The 20,225-nt window shown below is 39.7% G+C and overlaps 1 protein-coding gene across 5 annotated transcripts; it reads right to left on the bottom strand.

Moving 5' to 3' along the window:
• STIL (STIL centriolar assembly protein) lies at window positions 1–19,610 on the bottom strand. 5 transcript variants are annotated; one of them, XM_035122551.2, is made up of 17 exons: window positions 19,250–19,610; window positions 16,901–16,969; window positions 15,534–15,638; window positions 14,587–14,702; window positions 13,587–13,774; window positions 12,918–13,165; window positions 12,605–12,688; window positions 12,320–12,406; window positions 11,552–11,699; window positions 10,656–10,765; window positions 10,440–10,539; window positions 8,395–9,465; window positions 7,510–7,672; window positions 6,583–6,799; window positions 4,890–5,082; window positions 3,637–3,893; window positions 1–2,722 (listed from the first exon to the last, which is right to left on the bottom strand). In XM_035122551.2, exons 2-17 carry the CDS (start codon window positions 16,933–16,935, stop codon window positions 1,921–1,923), a joined length of 3,924 nt encoding a protein of 1,307 aa, XP_034978442.1. In that variant the 5' UTR covers window positions 16,936–16,969; window positions 19,250–19,610; the 3' UTR covers window positions 1–1,920. The 5 variants fall into 5 exon arrangements, with proteins under 5 accessions (XP_034978442.1, XP_034978441.1, XP_060132902.1 ...); XM_035122550.2 differs by having other exon boundaries at window positions 10,428–10,539; window positions 19,250–19,609; XM_060276919.1 differs by having other exon boundaries at window positions 10,428–10,539; window positions 19,350–19,609.
• Between the last annotated feature and the right edge of the window lie 615 nt (window positions 19,611–20,225).

Below are 20,225 nucleotides of genomic sequence, written 5' to 3'. Positions count from 1 at the left end.
GTGTCCTGTCAGCATATCTACAAGAAACCATCAATGCAATTCTAAGCTTATTCATCAGTAGTTAAACACTTGACATCTTATAGCATCTTAACTGAATTCCACTCAAAACTTCCCTTTGGCAGGGTCTACTCTACAAGCTCCCATTGCACTCTTCAAAACACTTGCTACATATTTCTTGGGGGACAGGAAGTATGCAAGAAAAAGGCAATAAGGCATCTAAGAACAGCACAGATTGGGGTAGAGAAGCAGGCCATCTCAGTGCCAGAAGAGATGGCAAACAGCAGCAGTCTCAATGGAAAAAGCATCTCTCACATCCCTCAACCATAGACAACTTTCTCATGCATCAATATAGTCTCAGCCATAATAGGGCTGGATCTCAGGTGCGTAAACGTTGCCAGAGACTTCAGTCCTTTTCACATACATGCTCCCCATATAAAAGGGGCAACCTCACTTTTTGCACTATGGAACACAGCTTGGAATTGCAGGGCCAGTGGTAGTAGTAAAAGAAAATAGAAAAAGAGAAAGCAAGGTTCTTTTACACAACACCTTAGATAAGGTATTTCTTCATTGTCACATAAAATAAACATTTTAAATACAGTACGAGGGAATACAGAGGAAGATGAGAATTAAGTTGCTATAACAAAAATGAATGTGAAAAGTGCATGAAGGAAAGGAACAGTAAAATACAAAGAGGTGGTGGTAAAGCTTATGGAACCGATTTTGCAGAAAAGGGGGGAAGTTATACCTCTGCAGCCAATGTCTGTATTTAGCTTGAGGAAAGCTGAAGTATGGAACTCCCTGCTAGAGGGAAATTGCTGTAGCAAAGAACTCAGCAATTTCCAGAGGGACTGGATATCAATAGTTGACAGCTAATTATGTCAAACTCCACCTATTTTTTTTGGCTTGTTCTGGCTCTGCCAATTTGTGCCTAGTGGGCTTCAGTAATTTTCAGCTTTCTCAAGTGGCCCTAGGAATAGGAAAGTTTGAGAATCCTGTTTTAGGCAATTACTAAGAGTCGTAATTTTTGCTAAGCTAATATAATGGATCTCCCCACCACATTCAGCAGTCCCCACTCTGCATATACCAGCAAAAATATTATGAAGTGAGGGACATCACTGTGCATAATGATATTATTCCATTTTTTATTGGAATAAATAATATAAAACAGGCTAAAGGACCTTAGGCCTTCATGGAAGATAATGAATTAAGACTATTATGGTAACACACAAAGAAATAAAATAAACCAAATTTAATTTTAAAAAACCCTGAGTATAACAAGTCTGCATATTACAAGAGTCAAGTACATTTTATTTAGACATTCAAAAAATGTTAATGATTTCAAACACAAATAACAGATAAGCAGTTCAGCCATTTATCCAGCATTTGTTCTTCATGTTCATGCTATAAGACAAAAAACAAGGATGACATTGGCTGACCTTGTTTTTGTTTCATGATCATAGTAAACATTATGAAATTTTTATTTCAAATTTGTGTAAGAATCGGGGTTGTCTAATGAAGTGCATTACTCCAATGCTTGAATGGACTCAAAAAAGGTTAATGGTTTAAACTGAGTAACCAAAATAATCTCATCCTAAACCCTCTTTCCACTTCAGCATTAAGTTGCCAAAGTCCATTTTACAATATTCATACACATTTTAAAAAGTATATCCCATTACATATGTATTTGCTGACCATTAAGAGCATACACATCAATACACATAAAGGTGCAAATATTTATATTTGAGATGACAGTCAAGCCATCATACCAGACACACATTGAACCCTTTCCTCCCATTTAGTTTATTGCCAAAAGCACTTGAAAAGAGTTGGTGACTTCTTGATTAAATTGAACTACAGAAAACTGGTTCAACTTGTATTGAAAAGTCCTGCAAGGAGTTGGCTGCCAATAAATCAGACAGGTTAAAATAACTTGGGTAACTGTCTGAGCTTTTGTACATCAAGGAAAGTACCCACTGAATTCATGTTGTCCACTTGCTTTAAATTATCTATAGGAGCTTGATGAGTTTCAGATACAATTTGATTATCTAGATTCTCTTTGTCAGCATGCTGAGTAAACTCTGCTTTTCCAGGTAGAAGTTTCATTTGGGGGTTAAAGTCTTTAAAAAATGGATGTGAACTCTCATCTGACTGGTGAAGGATTCGAAGTGGAATGACTGCATTTGTAACATTTCTTAATATGGGGCCCTCTGGATTAGATAGTTCAGATTCATGACGTGCTGGATTAACAGAAAGTCTCTCACTTGCTCTTTTGTAGGGGTCTTTCTGGCAGCTAAAGCCATCTAAAAGAGGGTTTAAATTGAGTTGCAGAACCGGTTTTATGTTCTTTCCTCTACTGTAGTCAGTCTGTTCTTCCTCTTCATCATCACTGCCATCACTGCTTTGCAATAGTCCATACCTTTTCATGTACTTCTTGGTTGCAAACGACATATTGCTTGGGGAAATTAAGCCAAAGCCCACCAAAGTCTTATCAGTATTAGTGTGCAAGAGAGTCTGTACAGATGAAGCCATAGAATTTTTTTGGCTTGAGTGACTCAGAGAAAGCTGTGACAGTTGACTTTCACTTAGGTACTTGAGTGCAATAGCATTTGCTTCCATACTGAGATCTACTCCATTGGGAGTTAAGCCACTCATGCCAACATTAGCAAAAGAGATGTAGTTTAGACCTGGGACTACAGCTTCAGGATTAATACAGGCCAATATACTAGAAGAAAACAAAGAAAAACAAGTTATTTTAACTTTATGCAAGTAAGTATACCTAATTGTAGCCATCAGGTCAAATGTCAATGTACTTTTAAAGATAGGCCATCCTACTAGCTAAGGAGCTGACGACAGTATCTAAGGCTTAGGTTGACAAGTCAGTCTTTGGAAACCTAGTTCTGTCCTACAGATATAGTAGCTGCTAACTATGGCTTACTAACTCAGACAACATTGATAAATGCTTTTTGGGTCCATTGGAAACAGACTGCATGCCAATTCAAACTGCCAAGGCTTGTATCCAATGCTAATCCTACACAGAGTAGAAGCATTCAAATTAATGAACCTAAGTTACTCATGCTATTAAGTCACTAATTTTAATGGGTCCACTCCGAGTAGGACCGGGATTGGTGAACCATAGGTCCTACTCAGTGACCCATAGGTCAACTCTGACAGGTGGAAGGGCTTCTCTCTCCTGCTTTAGATTATGCTCTTTCCAAAATGCCGAGTTACATGATACATAAGTGTATCTATGCATATTTTAGGATACAATGCACTTAGAAATGCATATTTAGAAAGAGAAAAACCAAAATCTTCATGCAGATTAAAACAACTTTAGATTATTGTGGGGTTGAGCCTAAATAGACCTCTGAACATACACATGTGACACTAACAAGCATGAAAAGGACACCAACATGAATTGACTGATCTATACATCCCTACCCACAAAAGTCAATATTTTTGGCCCTTTGGAGTATGGATATGGGAAGCCCTCCAGATGATGTCTACAACTCCCATCATTTCTGAACACTGACTGTGCTGTTGAAGAATATCCGATTCCCATCCCTGCTTTAGAGGAATGAAGCCATTTATAAGCTCAGTCAGACTTTTTTGTTCTTTTATTTAGAGCAATCTTTCTACCTGGCATTCTCTACTTTGTGTGCATTGTTTATCATCTTGTCAGGAGAGTCAAATTTTACTCCAAGGTTCCTCAGCTGTTTCAAGGTTGCATTCAGAACAATATCTTTATCACTTAGGAGTGGATCAGGATTGACTGAGCCTCTTCTTTCTGTCTTGCTCATTTTTGAAGTTGTGGTACATTCACTGCTGGTACTGTCCTTTTGTACTGAGGAACTGTTTTCTTCAGAAGACTCCTTCAAGAAGTGGTTCACTTGACCCTAAGGAAATGTAGGAAGGAAGGTACAGAGAACTGTAGAAAAAGCTAATCAAAGCTATAGGATACTAGCTGTCTCATACTTAGCATGCTTGGGAATAGTTTTGTATATCAAATATTCACAGATCAGAACTTATTTCATGATTAAACTTCATTTTAGATACTCAGAGTGACATCTGACTAAGTCATACTCAGAGTAGGCAAAGTACAACTTAGATATCACCCCCAGTCATTGCAATCTTAATTTTTTGTTGTGCCACATACTATTTGAATTAAAAGATGTATGAATTACATCTTGAAAAACTATTCTGGCATGTAAAATATCAGAAATGCCTACTATGGACTATAAAACAAAACATGAAGGCTCAAGAAACAGTTGGACAACACAAATCTGTTTTTTAAAAACTGCTTTTTTTTAAATGAAGCCTGGTAGCTTCTCTGCTAATACCACTAAGAAGCATAGGGTTAAGGAATGATACCGTGTTTCTCATATTATAAGTCATGTCTTATATTAATTTTTTCCTGAAAAAAACACAGCATGACTTATTTTCAAGGGATGTCTTATTTTTTAATTAAGTACCAGTACCGGTATCTGTACAGACCACAGACCTGCTCCCACCGGGTCTTCGCGCGCGGCAGGCAGAGGCTGCAGCCGGGTCCTGGGGCTGCGCGCGCGGCAGGCAGAGGCTGCAGCCGGGTCCTGGGGCTGCGCGCGCGGCAGGCAGAGGCTGCAGCCGGGTCCCGGGTGTCCACGCGCGGTGCGCAAAGACTACAGCCGGGTTCTGGGGCTGCACGCGCTGCGCGCTGAGGCTGCAGCCAGGTCTCGGGGGTTAATGCGGCAGCAGCAACCCTTCTTTGCCACAGACCTTCTTCCACCACCCGGCACGGCTTATTTTCGAGGTATGCCTTATATTTTTCCACCTCAGGAAAATCCTGCCATGCCTTATTTTGTAGGGATGCCTTAAAATATGAGAAACACGGTACATTGAAGCTAACTTACCAATATATCCTGATAAAACTTCTGGTCATCTGGTGGGGCATTTGGAAGGTAAGTGATAACATGCTCAGTATTTTGTTCATTAGCTGCTACCAAATGACTGTCAGCTTTCTCTGATGGGCTGGTCTGCATGCACATGCTAACACTTTCATTCACTGATGAAATTGGGGGAAGTCCTGAGGCATCTGGTCCACTACTAGAAGTAGAGAATAGTGAATTAGTAGAGAAGATTCAAATGAGTTGATTTTGAACAGAAGTGGGAAAGTGGGTCAATACTAGTGTGAAGGTTATAAAATGGGATGGTCACTATCAGCAATGCCATAGCAAAATGCAAAAGCTGTATTACGTTGAGTATTCAACCATATTCTACACAGCAAGTTGCAATAACTTCAGTAACTGGAGGAAAAAAATAGCACTATGTTGCTGCTTAAGTATATAGTACTCTTGTCATCCCGAAACCTCAAGCAGTTCCTTGATGGAAGAAGTCTTGCCCTAAGCAACCAAGTTAGCAACACCTGTACATTTACTGCACAGTAAAGAAATTATGCAGTCCCTTAATTAAATAAGTCTCAACGCATATTTGCAGATCACAACAAGAATTGCTATTTTAACAGCTAAGGCTAGAAACATGGATAATTAATGCCAAAATGCCTACTAGATCATCAAGTGACCTGAAGAGCAACATAGGTATTAATGGTATTCAAATAATGCAGCTGAAAGTAATCAATTGTGTATGTTGAAAGAGACAAGATAAAATCATGTACTGTCATTACAGCTTATCAGTTACTGCCAGAGAAGTGATTTTTTCATCACTCAGAAAATTTTTGAAAGCTCAGTATGTGAAAAATCACTTTTAGCAACTGGGAAGCAAGCTTCATCAAGAGATTGCTTGCTTGATTACAGTAAGTTCTGTATGCCCATGACTTGTTTCTATAATTTGAGATCCTAGCCATCAGTAAAACTTCACATGAAGATGCAGTAAGGCAGACATGCTCTTTTTTAAAATTCATCTTCTCCACAAATAAGCAATCCATTTTTACCCATGAAAAGTAAAGTTAGGGTTGATTAATGGGGCTGCTGCACTGTAGCTGCCACTTAACTCAGTCACTAGCATTTCAAGCAAGTCGTCTGCAGTATCTGGTCATATATGAGGAAAACATCTGCTGAAGATGCACAACTTTGAGTGGCTGTAGATATATTGTAGAATCTGCTGCTTAATTCATTGCTACAGTCAGCATTCTACATGGTTTTAGCTGCTATACTGTTTATTTCAAACAGTGAACATAATACAAAGTCAATTAGACTCATTTTTTGGGGGAAAATAATGAAAATAGCTTTTTGAAACCAACTCAAATTCTTAGAATTAACATTTTAGTTCTGACAGGTGACAAACACACATAAAATGGCTTGTTCTGAGGCTGAGCAGAGAATACAGATGTACAACAAAACAATTGTGCACGAGAGATCACTGAACTTAAGTGAATAATACAAACCACTTCAGCTCAGGCAAACAAGGCTGCCAACTGTGGTCACCTTTTTCTACAAATATATATTACTGAAGGCAAAGGGAGGGAACTGAGACAAACCAATGTGGTACTGTATGCCTCCACCAGTATACTCCTGAAAGATCAGATAGGTTTCACAGTATATGTAGGTCATTAAAGTATGAAGAAATTTAAATGAGGTTTTTTTTTACCGGAGTCCAGAGGGTTGACTAGCTCCTTCTACAAGAGGAATACTATCCACAAAACTGGGCATGTCAACAGCATTTAATGAAGAGGCAATGCTTGCTTGACTCCTGTTCTTCTCAGTGTCCATAGAAATATTAATGTCTTCATTGGATATTTCAACATCATCTTGTTTCACATGCTCATTTTTATTTTCCAAAGTAGCATTCCACATCAAGCTAGCACCTAAAGTAAAACAGGAAGAAAGCTTTGGTTGAATTTAGCTAGGCTGGTGGTACCACTCTCTCTCTGCATGTATTGTGTATTCTATCCCAGTCCCAGATGTCCATCAACTTCATGCATTATAGCAAATCACTGGTACAGCTTGTTGCAATTACTAGCAGGTTGTTAATGTGACACTCAATGTTTAAGTAACTGAAAAGGACAAATATTAGCAATCCTCTCACGGGCAGTTTCACAACATGATGAGCTTGTGCATTTCATACAAATTTGGTATTCTAGGTAATACCAATTTTGGACTCTAGCAGCAGCCATCACAACACACTGAAGTGTGATTTGAGGCTGTGATGATCACATTAGTAACTTCTCTTTAGCAAGACAAGATCCACTGCACAAAAAACCCCACAACTTTAACATTGGAAGATTGCTTTGAGCAAACCAACTAAATCACATTAATTCTTCCACAAAATTTACAATCTTTCAAGCAATTAATGTTCAGTTCTCAGTCATACTATACTGTATACTATACTGTATAGGAATCTACCTTGATACAACAGTCTGGGTACAGGACCCAAGTTTGTTAGCAGAGTGGATCAAATACCATAGGAAGAAAGCAAAGCAGACTCTGAACAGCTAAAATGGTGCCCATGTCAGGTATTTTCCCACTGCTGAGTTATACCAGTGTAACTTCAAGAAGGTGTACAATAAACCGATACCTGTGCTCACTGCAATGCTGACACTTTTCTTCATGTGTAACCCTGTGGATGATTGGGTTTCCATGGCAACAAATTCTAGTTGCTTCTCAGACTGTATGCTACTGTTTGCTATAGTTTTGGTTGAACAGGGCTGAAGAGTTTGTGCTTCTAAAAGCCGCTGAATCTGTAACCATGTAAGATCAGTGTTAATTATACTGCCAAGATAATAAAAGTGGGAGAAGTAAATTAGCAAATATCACTGTCATATCAATTTGTCTCTTATGAATTCAGAACTGTTCTTTCTTTAAGATGATTAAAGGCAGCATCTTTTAAGTCCCCTTTAAATAAAAATGTAACACTGGTAACTGTAGAATGGAGAAAAGCACATGACTATTGCCACATGACCTGGAAGCTGTACGCCGGCTCCCTCGGCCAATAACGCGAGATGAGCGTCACAACCCCAGTCGGTCACGACTGGACCTAATGGTCAGGGGTCCCTTTACCTTTTACGCTATTAAAACAGTTGAGTTTCATTAATTAAAACCTAGTTCGTTTCTATTCTGAACTGATCTTAATTCCGAACAACTTAATGGCTCACTAAATTGACTAGTAAACCTGTCAGCTTAATTCTGAAAGCATAGCTAACATGCTATGTGAAATTGTTACAAAACATACTGTCAACCCACAATGTATTTCCACTAGACTCTGAAGAGGCCACTTATTAACAGACAAGTACACAAGACCAAAGTTGTAATCTGATAATATCATAAGTACCATGAGTGTAAAGACTATGTTCCTGTGATTAACCTAGTAATATAATAGTAATAATTGATTTTTACAAAGACCAGTTCAGAAATGAACCTAGTAAATTCTAAGCATGTAGACAATAGATTTAACCAAACAAACCTGAGCTTGTAGCAGTTTGATCTGCTTATCTTGTTCAGCAAGAATTTTGTAAACATCTGAAGATAAGTTCATTATTCCATTATTGGGTTCCAATTTTGATGCAGGAGTGTGCACACAAGCTGGATACACTGTATGTGATTGTGCACTGCCAGGGTCTGAAGGGGAAGAAATCTTTACTGTAGCTGACATGTCATCATTATGGGGGCAACACTTTCCCATTATTCCATGATGGCCAAGGTTCATAGGGCTACTTGTGGCACATACTGGGTTGCAGCAAGGATCTATATATTCTATATTTTGCTGAAACATTAATTGTGTACTCTCCTGGGAACTACTTGACTGGATTTCAGGTGTGTGACTGCAACCCACTGTAGACATCCCTTGCCAAACATTTGTTGGACTATATTGCATATGGTCACGTAACTGGCAGCTGCAGACACAGTGAGGACAGCAAGGTGAGCTCTGAGATGGTATCCGAAGTTCCATGGGTCTCCTCATGTGTGGAGATGACAAAGCACAGCTGTGCCAGGAAGGCTGGGAAGCTAAATGAGATTGTTTAGAGTTAGATGCTGAGGGTCCATTAAAAGGAAGCTCTCCTTTGCTTTGTGTAGGCTCATTATTTGCCAAGTGTTGTTCTGATGTTCCAAGCTGATGGGATGATGTGTTGGGAGAGAACCCGCTACAAGGAGTTGAAGGAGAAGAAGAGGAAGAAGACCCAGAGCTCTTTCTCGCTTGAGATCCAACTACACCACAGTTGGACTGCTGTTGTAGTGGAGGTTTCTTTCCATTGGAAGATTTTAAAACTGGAATTCTCTGCTTTATCTGGCTTGGTAACTGCCTCGGAGAAGGCTCTCTGGCACAGAAACCCAAGCTTTGTTTCCCAGAATCACAACTCTGAAATTGGTGGGGTGGATGCCCTATGGGACATGCCATCTTAGCAGGTTGATGTCCCAATGAGGGTTGGGTTTTTTTATCCATCACCATGACATATTTGGACGCTGACACAGATTCTGTAGAGATGCCATCAAACACAATGGACAGTTCAGGAACCGAAGGCTGGATCTCAGTCATCTGGAAACAAGGACAATATAAACTTAAAACACATGTTGATCTATGTTATGTTACAAATTTAATTGGAATGTTCCTCCTCCACCTGAGAAACTGTTGTAGCAGCTTCCACTACACTAGGAGAACAAGAAGGCAGACAGCACTATATTATAAGTCATACCCCATTGTAAAGGAAACCTACTTCTACCAGGAGACCTTTAATAAGATATTATCCCAAGTCCTGCCAAAATAGGAGTCCTTGTGCCATGTTAATGGAACCTCAAATATTGACACTATACATGTACTGTAGGCAGATGCACAGGTGCAAGTGTTTCAAAGGGAAAGAAAAAGCTATTGCAGAAAAATACTGTTTCTATTTTGTCAAAGTGCATAGAAGTCTCTCTATAAAAACACTACCGGTACTAGCACAGTTATTGTCTACATCAAGACAGTCATTGGTGCATCTTTAGCTTAGGAAGCAGAAAAACTGAAGGCAATCAACATCCATTTGCATTCTTAGGTAGCCTATCATCTGTACAGCTCAACCATTATTTCTTCTCCCTCCTTTAATGTGCTTTTGGAGGACCTTCTTAGTAAATTAAGTCAAACAATGGAGCTATGGGTCAGCTGATTTATTTTTCTACATGCTTCCCATAGTAGAATATGAAGTCTCCTTAAAAGGTTTCTTTATACTGTAATCTGAAACATGTATTTGCAGCAATAAAGGGTTAATAACACCACAGCACAACCTGGTGGTAAGAGCATGGAATACAACTATCCCGACAGCACTGATGCAGAAGCTGAGTGCTTAAGAATTACTACCAGCTACCCAAAGGTACAAGACAGTGCAAGACAGGAGTGCCTGGCGTGCTATGGTCCATGGGGTCACGAAGAGTCGGACACGACTAAACGACTAAACAACAACAACAACCCAAAGGTACTGATATTTTCTCTAAAAACTTGAAGATACTAAATCTTGGAGATACCTGCTGACTCACTGGGTGAGGACGGGGAAATGGTCTTGGGGATGCATCCTCTTCCACACCAGAGTCATGATCACTAACAGAAAGTTTACTAGCTGAGGAACCTTGAGATGGGCTAAAAAATAATAATAATAAAGTTTTAAGTTTTGTATTACATAGAAAATGTTTTGATAGCATAATAGAAAACAAAAATGTCTGATTAAATGCATAAGAATTTGAAAAAGGTCTCACCTGCTAAAGGAAACATTCTTTGAAATTTTACTGAAGAACTCCACTTCTGCGTTTTTATTTTCTGAACTTAGTTCAAATTGAATATGGTATTTATCTGATGGCTCCACGTTCTGAAATGAAGTAGATGTAGTCAGTAAGCTCCATTTAACAATTACTATACAACTTATCCCAACCAAAGTCATGTAAGAACTCCTCAAACAAATCCTAGTGGTGGTGCTACCTTCTTATTCCTGTGAGTTTTTATATTCAGGGGACCCTGGACTGGAGTAAAGATTAATGTTAAGCAGGCAAGAAGTTAGAAGTTAAGAGCTAGAGTGAGCAGTGGTTGCCAGTTGGTGGTCCGCGGACATCTGTGGCACATACCCATCAACTATCTGGGACATCCCATTTGGGGACTGTGCTCTTGGATGGGTCATGGGACTCACATGGCAGCCCAGCCCAGAAGATGCATGTTTCTGAAAAACAGGGGGTACACAGCTGATTGAGAACCACTGAGCTAGAGGATCATTGGATACAGCAAATCCTCAGCTACAGCACCAGATCTAGTGTACACAAGTATTTTGGCACACAGAGAACTGAGCAATACTTCCCAAAGGGAATCTGCCTGTTAGAACAGGCTTACCACATTCACAGTCCTGAACAAAAAGCATGGGCAGAGATATTGGAATACTTATTTGCTTCCTAGTCCTATGAGGCTGTTCTCACTATAAACTCCTGATTGTTAAAGACATGCCAGTACCTGGCCTACACATGATATCACATATGACTTCAGGTATGGGGAATGGTTAGTCAGGAATGGCTTGCTGGGCCAACTTTGCCCCTGTGATAAACAACCGTTGACAAGCACCCCCTTGTAGCTGCACAGCCAACTTAAGTAGGGAAATCAAGCAACTTACTTTGAAGCAACGTAATGTTTCTTTGCTTGTAAGTAGCTGGAAGCCTAGTTTAGTATGTCCACCACAAGGAAGGCATTCATAGAACTCTGGATCTTTATGCGTCAGAGAATAAAGAATTACAAGGAAACTTCCTGATTCTGAAAGTACCCTGAATAAAATAAAATAAAATACACTCATTAAACAGAAACAATAAATAAAAAATCATTTGGTGATGTGATGTACTGAATTCAAATGAAATATTTTTTTAACATATATCTTCAGCAAGTTGCCCAGCTCACTACCTGAAAATCATATTGCTCACTTAGTTCTGGGGAGCATGAAATTCTGTTATAGAAGCTATAAGGGCTAGCAAGTACAACAGTTTCCAATTCACAACCCAGGCTCAATTGATAGTGCTGCTGATCATCTTTGAATGGTTTGAGTCAGGTTATCTTAAATATTATCTTTTACTACATTAACCTACTTAGATCTGACTGCAACAATCAAGCAATCTCCTGCTCCCTGATTTGTCCTGCTCCCTGATTTATTTAATCTCTCTCTCACACACACTCATTCTCTGTGGTTTCTGCCACCAACCAGCAAAAAACAGAAAAACCAAGGGTGTAAGGAAGGAAGTTGTTTGGATAAGTGAATCTGTGGGGCATATAGTGAGGTTTGGTCATAACTCTTTACGTGTGCATAAATGAATTTTTGATAGCGAGCTTGCAGGTGGCGGGACCTTTGTGTACTTATCATTTATTGAGAAAAGTTCACTTTAATTATTATCACCTTTCTTGAATTGAAGAGTTGAATAAGTAGCGCAGGCTGCAAGTCCAGACTTGTGGACTGTTGATGTGAGAGATTCCACTCAACCAACTAAAAGGAAGAAAAAAATAGGTTTGATGCTATAAGCCAGTGCATTCTCATGTAGCATATATATTTTACTCAAACTGAGTTATCCAGTTTAAGATTAATATTTCTGCAGTAAATATTAAAACATTCTGCTTTTCTGGTCACTGCCAAGCTCAAAGAAAGAAAAATAGAGGTAAACTTCATATTTATCTAAATACTTACATGCCAATCAGTGGCAAAGTATAAGCTTTGGGATCCGATTCAAGAACTAGCAGTAGTTTTCTGGTCTGGTCCATTGTAAGATAGCTGTAAATAAGGGGAAAAAATCAAAACTGTTTGAAAAGCTGTCTCAGTCACTTAAGTCAACAAAAAGCTAGCCTTAAAAAAACCCCATAAAACCCTTCTTAAAGAGACTGGAAGCTACTTTCCAAGTCTCCTTAGAAATTATGCATTGATGTATTTTACTCCTAGACCAAATGAAACAATACAGACAATTGAAATTTGCCAAAGTGAATAGCAATGAACCTTAACATACCCACATTTGCAGGTACCCTGAACTTGTGTAATGCTCATGTGGCTGCTCAGATTTCTAGCAAGAGCTGTAGGAATTATCGGAACAGAATTCACAGGAGTGTATTTTAAGGCATTGGCAAATGTAACAGCTGCCCAGTGAAAGTCAAAGTTTAGGTTGTCCATATCTTCTGTTGAATAAATGTGAACTCTTAAAGTCAGCAATTTGGAAGGTTCCAAAGAATCTTGACTGTTCAAATTCTGTTGCAGTATCTATAGAGGAAAATTATGTCCCAATTAGTCTCAGACACAAGCATGTTAGTAGGGTTTGTTCAAGAACTGTAATGGCATTATTTTTAGGCTAGGTGTCTAAACTTCTGAAAAGGAACTTAGCTGGTCAGAGCTGTGATATATGAATATTATTTTATTTCCCCTCTCCTGTAAGAGTGCTCCAGAGAAAAAGATGGGAGAGAGTGAAAACAGAAATAAACAGAAGGGAATGTTAAAGGAAAAACACTCGCCCTTTCCAAACTTATACTGAATAAAAAAGCTACACCCAGATACAGCTTTTAATGTCTAAGCATATACCACTGTCTGGGACAAACTGAGAATAGCCAATGGATATTAACATAGAAAGACAGCATTTATTCAATATACAACCTTTGTGTTAAAATAACGGCCCCAAGTTTCTTACCTTAAAAGCCAAGCTGAAATCTTCAGAATTGTGCACTATGACATCACCTGATGAAAATCCCCAAGCACTAACAGTACATGGAATCAAAAAATCTCCCGGAAGAGATGCTGTTGGTATTTTCCCCAAGCCACCAGTTACTTCACGACCCGGATCAAAACGATCTATTGTTAGTGATACACCTTCACCATCTGTGCCAGAGAAGTTAGGCAAGTTAGAATACATGCTATGAAGATGGCTCACTGATCCCAAATTTCACTAAGGCTTAAAACAAGACCGTTTGTTAGACTTATCCAGCACTATGATGCTCACTCACACATCAAGGTTCACACAAACCCTTCCCAAAGTAATTAGATAGCTGTAATTTTGATGAAGTCATATTTAAGTGAAAGTCATCTTCACATTCAGCAGGTTGCTGGTTCAACATTTCCAGTTAAAAGGATATAAGGTAGCAGAACAGAACTAAGATATTTTCTTGAGGTTACAAAGTCACTGCTAGTTACAACAGACTAGTAGACCATTGAGCTAACACTATAAACAGGATTGCATGTACTTAAAATAACACAAGACATTGAAATGCACAGTTCAGAGAAATAGTCATCAACATGCCATCACTGTACAGTGGAACCTCAGTTGTCAAACATAATCTCTAGTTGAAAGGGTCTCAAACAGCAGGGTTGGGAATGTCACCTCAGACCTTGAAGAGCCATTGCCCGTCAGGAGAGACAATATTGAGATAGAACAGGTGTAACCAAGAGGGTCCCCCTTCCCGATAGTTGGATTACCAATATTGTCAGTGGCAAGGGACATTGGAAGTTGTAGTCCAGCAACATCAGGAGAAAGCAATGCTGATTCCACTAGCCTAGAAGGATCAATAGCCCAACAATGTAAGGCAGGCTCATGTTTACACCGCTTGGTATCATTCACAAAATAATCACTGCTGTGAAGTTTATTTGTTGAGTCAAATAGAATGGTTTGCAATGGTCTCTAACAAGATACCTACCATTATCTACTGCAAGATTTCCAACCAGAAAACATGTGAAGGGTTTTCTTCTACTCTGCCTAGCATGACGATGGGTCAGTCGCAGTGTTTTCTCATGTATTATCAGTTTAGGATTTCTGAAGAAACACAAATTAAAGTTTCAGTACTTGAGTTTACTATTTCTAAGTATCGAAGACTGATAGCTATCTCAAATAACAACTCACTACTGCCACAAAATACAAATGATCTATGTTACAAAAAAAAAAAAGGAAAGCCAGAATCATTGTGGGGAAAATTGGAGAAGCATCTTGAAAAAGTTGCTTAGGTTTGAAATAGTTCATTTATGTGTTATTAGTCCAAAATCAACCATGATGCATTGTAATTATTTTGGATTTATTTTACTACATAGAGAATAGTTGAGTCAATCAGTTCTGAGTTGTTTATTGATTTAAAAAAAAACATTACACTTCAATGAAATTATCTTGCTCCATGTATGGCAGAAAAATTAACTATGTCACTCTTGTGCCACATTACAGAAAGCACGAAATACAGTCTTAGCTATGGCTTCTTAGGGACACTTTTTTCTCCACCCTAAATACAATTTGTACTCGCCCAATGACTTTTTTTTGGGGGGGGGTGCTGTATGATTTGTTGTTCCAATGGGTAAAATTGAAGGAAAGCAGTTACTGGCAAAACTTTAGTAAAAGCTTCCTTACAGTACAAAATTGTTCAAACATGGAACAGATCGCATAGGGAGGTACTGGGCTTCCCTTTACTGGAAGTATTTAAGTAGCAGGTAGTCAGCCATCTGTCAATAATACTACTGTTGCATCCTGCATTAAACAGGACTTGGACTAGATGACCTCTAAGGTATTAAAACAATTGGATTCATAGTGTGAGGAAGAGTTATTGGTAGATGAGTAAACAGTTCAGGGCAAGAAAAACTTTTAATCTATGAGACGCCATACCTATAACACAGGTGAGAGACAATGCTTTCTCCAACAGGAGCTGGATTCCAAAGTGTACATTTTGATGCAGGAAAGCTGAAAGGCACCATTTTCCCCAAAACACCTCTGAAAAGACATACAAATTTACTACTCTTTATTTGGGTACAGTTGGAGATAAGCAGAAGACAAGTTTACCAAATTCTCTCAAAATGGTAAGGAGTGAGCTCCTTTAAGATGGAAAATGTGGACAGACCATTTATTTTTCTCATTTCACCAGAAAAGGGTATGTTTTTCATATTTTCTTTAAATATATGTATTTCAAAGCAGTGGGTGGTATTCACCTAACACTTACTCAGAGTAGACCTCCTAAAATGGCTCTAAATTAGTTATGTGCATTAATTTTAATTGGCTAACTCTGACTTAAACTTAGTTGAATACCGCCCATTAACTACTTTTATGGTATTTTGCAAAAGAAGCCATTTCAAACAGAACACTTTCAGCTTAATTCAACCCAGTTGTAAGCAGTACTGAATGTTTCATACACAAACATTCATGTTTCATACACAAAGTTTTAAGTTAACTCCAGGGCACACTACGACTGAGCTGAAGGAATCAAACATGTCCTCAAAAACAGTGCAATGGGAAAAAGCTTTGGACAAGTCTGCTCCTTTTTGTGGGGTGGAGGATTGTGGTTGTCTTATTTTACTTTACAAATTCCCTGAGGGGAGCTTTATTTTTCTTTAAACATTATGTGTAAGTAGTGCAGCGCTTCTCATGCTGGCATCCACACCAGCAACAATTCCTGAGTTGCCCACATGGTTATGTCAGGAAATGCTGCCAGGCTGGAAGCTAGCTTGCAGAGAGCTCTGGGCTGCTACGAGTGCATGCAAGGCTTTAAACACATGTGGCACAGTCAATGAACATTAATATGATAATCTCAAGGAAATATCAATATGATAATCTCTGGTTTTCCAGCAAGTAATATCAACTATCAGGAATAAACACGCACCAGATACATATTACTGTTACACACATAAACAAAGCCAAGCTACTGGAACATATCATGCTGTCCTGGGTTCCTTAGATGGTAACGCAGAACCTAACTTTAACAAATAAAAATAAAATAAATATCAGTGACACATTTAGGACTCAACTGTTACAATTAACAAGCAGTACGACAATTTCTAGCTATCCATACTTTTCAAGGTCTTTGGCGTACTCTGTTCTATTTGCCTTTATAGTGACTGAGTCAGAATCAGGGTCTCAGCAAATAAACAAAAACACCTGAACAAAAAAGGAAAAGCTGCTGATGTGTGACTTGGATCTCTCATGTGACAGGCTGTAAATCATATTCATATTGAAACAGAACAAAATTTCTACAATAATACCTTTGGTTTTGAGACACAGGTGAAATTAGTTCCATGAGGCTTTTAAGTATCCGATTTGATCACTTTGCCCTATGAGAAAATGCAAGAACAGGTATAAGATCAAAGATACAGTTACCGTAAGTACCGTAAAGTAATCATGTCTGATACCAGTATTTTAGCATACATTTCTGATATATCAAAGGTAGTTATTTACTGTCTAACTTGTAACACCTAATTGCAACCTACCAGCAACATTTTTCCCCTAGTCAAATAGTTGTACTGTATCTTGGCTCTCAAGTTTTACTTTTACATTATACCAGTGCTAGGTCTGCCTCTACTTACGAATTTAATGCGTTCCGAACGCCCATTTGTAAGTCGAAAAAAATGTAAGTCGAATCCCATAGGAATGCATTGGGAGAAAAAATTTGTAAGTCGAAGCAACCCTATCTAAAAATTCGTATCTAAACCGATAGAAAAAAATCCTATCTAAACCGAATCAAAGATGGTGGATGGAGCTCCGTTCGTAAGTAGAGGTACCACTGTACATAACACCAACGTACATAAAAACATAACAGCCTGCTGAATCAGGCCAATGGGCCATCTAGTTCAACATCCTGTTCTCACAGTGGATGAACAGTACACCACTATCATGGCTATCACAATTTTGTGGAAAGGCTTTTATTGGTCATGGAACTTTTAAAGGGCAAGTAGTCAATGTGGTGCCCTCCACGTGTTCTTGAATTACAAGTCCCATCATTCCTGATGACTAGTACTAGTCATTCTGGCTGGGGCTGATGGAAGTTGTAGTCCAACAGCATCCTGAGGGCACACTGGCCAACACCATTTTAAAGGCACAAATTTAAAAACTCTCATTCCCCAGCATAAGTTATTGCTACTGTGTTCTACCGTTTCTCCCAACTGCTTAGAATCACAGTTATGTTTACAGCATAAGGTGACTAACAGTCATAATTTAAAATTTTGAAACAAAAACTTTCGTTTAAAGCAAATATGAGTTTGCTTTCAGAATAGAACAATTTCTGTATTTAAAAATCAGTGGTGAATGATTCTACACACCCCAAGAGTATGTAGTCAAAACTCCATCCATCTGACCTGCTCATTTCTGCCTGCCCAAGATTTCTACTTTTAAAGATCAGCATCACTTTTTTATTGTAATTCAGTGGTCTTGGGGGCCTTTGTCAATTTTGCCCAGTAAAAGAAGCATTGCACTCAAGAAAACAAACAGCAATGCTAGCTCAAACCACTGCTCTCAGACTTCCCTCCCACCAGGTCACTAGAACCACCCCCCACAGGTCAAATACTAGTTGGCAATCATAAGCTTAATGTGATGAATTATTGAAATCCTATTGAATTCATAGGTAGCAAGCAACCAAAAGATGGGTTAAAATGGTATTTTTGAGCCAATTCATAATCAAAAGTGATCAGTATTAGAGGAATATTAATTTATGAACATTTTATATAACTGGGTGGACAACATCACCCTAATTTCAAATATTAACTGCCTCAATTTTTATTACTGCTCCCTCCCAAACTCATTTAATTCAAGGTTTCCAATTCATTTTCCACTGCACTTGACTTCTATATAGCTTCTATAAACCCACCCATATACATTTTTTTAAATTTAAAACAAGTTTATTTAATGAGGTTGTTCATTGGAAATGTAACCATCTGAACTGAAAAACAACTGTGCTTATTCAACTTAAACGCCCCCCCCCAATACTAACAATTCATTCACACTAAAATACACAAAACACTTTAGTTGACAAATTCCTGCTGGTTGGGGAACTTCCCGATTTCCCAAACCTTTCTTTTGAGTTCCCGCCTGGAATTAGGGCAGCTCCCCCTAGCGAGGAAGCCTGGCTAATGATCTGGTCGTCCTTCTGGTGCACAGTATTCTTGGCATATGCTTTTATTCTTGTTTTTGTATGCTATTGTGCTATTTCATAACGGTGAGCCGTTTATACCTAACAACAACAACACGGATCTGAGCCATGTTTTCCCCAACCCAACCTTCACGTCCCAGCCCCTACTGCGCCTCACGGCCAGGCAGAGGGCAGGTGGGGAGACGAGGGGACTTCACCTATTGAACGTCCACGAGGCCCACAAGCTGTGACAGAAAGAGACAGAAAACGCTGATTTGTGCGTGGACACAGCTCTGCGTTTTTAAAGAACGGGGGAACAACTTATTTGAAAAGGGAAACACCTGGTCTAATAGACAGAAGCGGGTGGGGGAGCTAGTTATGAGGGAAGCGTACAGGGAACCCAAGGGGTGGAAAGGAACCGGCGGACGACGCGGGCACAGAGCCCTGTGAGAAAAGCCACCCAACTCAGGCGCAGCGGCACCCCACCTACCTCACGACTCCTTGCCAGAGCCCCCTTTTCCACGCGCCGCCAACGCACTCTCGGCGCTCGAGAGCCTGGCGCGACGGCCAAGATGTAACCGAATTCCTACCTCCTCCCTGTTGTGGCGGCTCCAATGGCGGCACGGTCGGCCAATCAGCGATCCCTCTCCCGCGAGGTCCACCCAGCCAATCGCGGCTCGCGACCCCCTCTATTAATCGCTGACATCGCGTCAATCAAACCCGTCGCACCCGCCCAGCAGGTCTCCGTAACCAATCAAAAAGCCCCAAGTGAGACTAAGGCCCGTTGCGCGCGCGCGAAGCTCTTGTGGGAGGGATATTTAAAAAAACATGGCTTTGTTTTAAACGGTCGCAGCAAAGGAGCCATCGCGCAAGCGCAGAGTCTGAAAGGGGAAAGAGCGTGATTCCTTTTGTTACCTTAGTGATAACAGATACCTAGGCTTCGAGCGATGCTTCAGAAAGTGCTTGGGTAAACATAGCTGGGGGACGGTCTATTAAAGTCAAGTTTACATATAATCTTGTACATGTTTTCTTGGAAGTAAATGCCGCTATATTTCAAGGGATTCGCCCCAGTAAGTACCTCCGAGGGTCGTTGGTAGAACTGCTCGGCATGTCTTATTCAGGATACAGGATGGAAGCCTAAATAGATCGCAGCAAAAACGTTACTGTATTTTGGCGTATTTTAGCGGCATCATCTGCAGCCTGGTCTACTTTCAGCTGATATATGTCATCCCCGGCTGCAAGATGCTTCCTCTACTACACTCTCACCTGCCAACTAGATTGCATCTGAGGAAGTGGACTCTTGTCCACAAAAGCGGGAGGCGGCCACAATGTTTCGGCTTTGTGGTGCTTTGTCTTTCCCTCTTCCCAAACAATGCCAACATAGTAGCATTTCTGCTGCCAAAAGTTTGCAAGCAATCGCAGAAAGGACAGAGACCTACGAGAAGCTCCTTTCGGGCGCGCATGCA

This window comes from Zootoca vivipara, chromosome 7, assembly GCF_963506605.1.
Source record: "Zootoca vivipara chromosome 7, rZooViv1.1, whole genome shotgun sequence".
Lineage (NCBI taxonomy): Eukaryota > Metazoa > Chordata > Lepidosauria > Squamata > Lacertidae > Zootoca > Zootoca vivipara.
The sequence above is the reverse complement of the archived record's forward strand: the minus strand, read 5'-3'. Positions and strand labels throughout refer to the sequence as shown.

What these genes read in the sequence shown, in the direction of transcription:
- STIL (XM_035122550.2), bottom strand. Translation starts at nt 16,935, where the DNA reads ATGGAACTAATTTCACCTGTGTCTCAAAACCAAAG. An exon ending in AACTCTTCAATTCAAGAAAG is followed by an intron (nt 11,700 to 12,319) that starts GTGATAATAATT and finishes TATTTTATTCAG; the next exon opens with GGTACTTTCAGAATCAGGAA. An exon ending in AGTCAACCCTCTGGACTCCG is followed by an intron (nt 5,083 to 6,582) that starts GTAAAAAAAAAC and finishes CTCTACTTCTAG; the next exon opens with TAGTGGACCAGATGCCTCAG.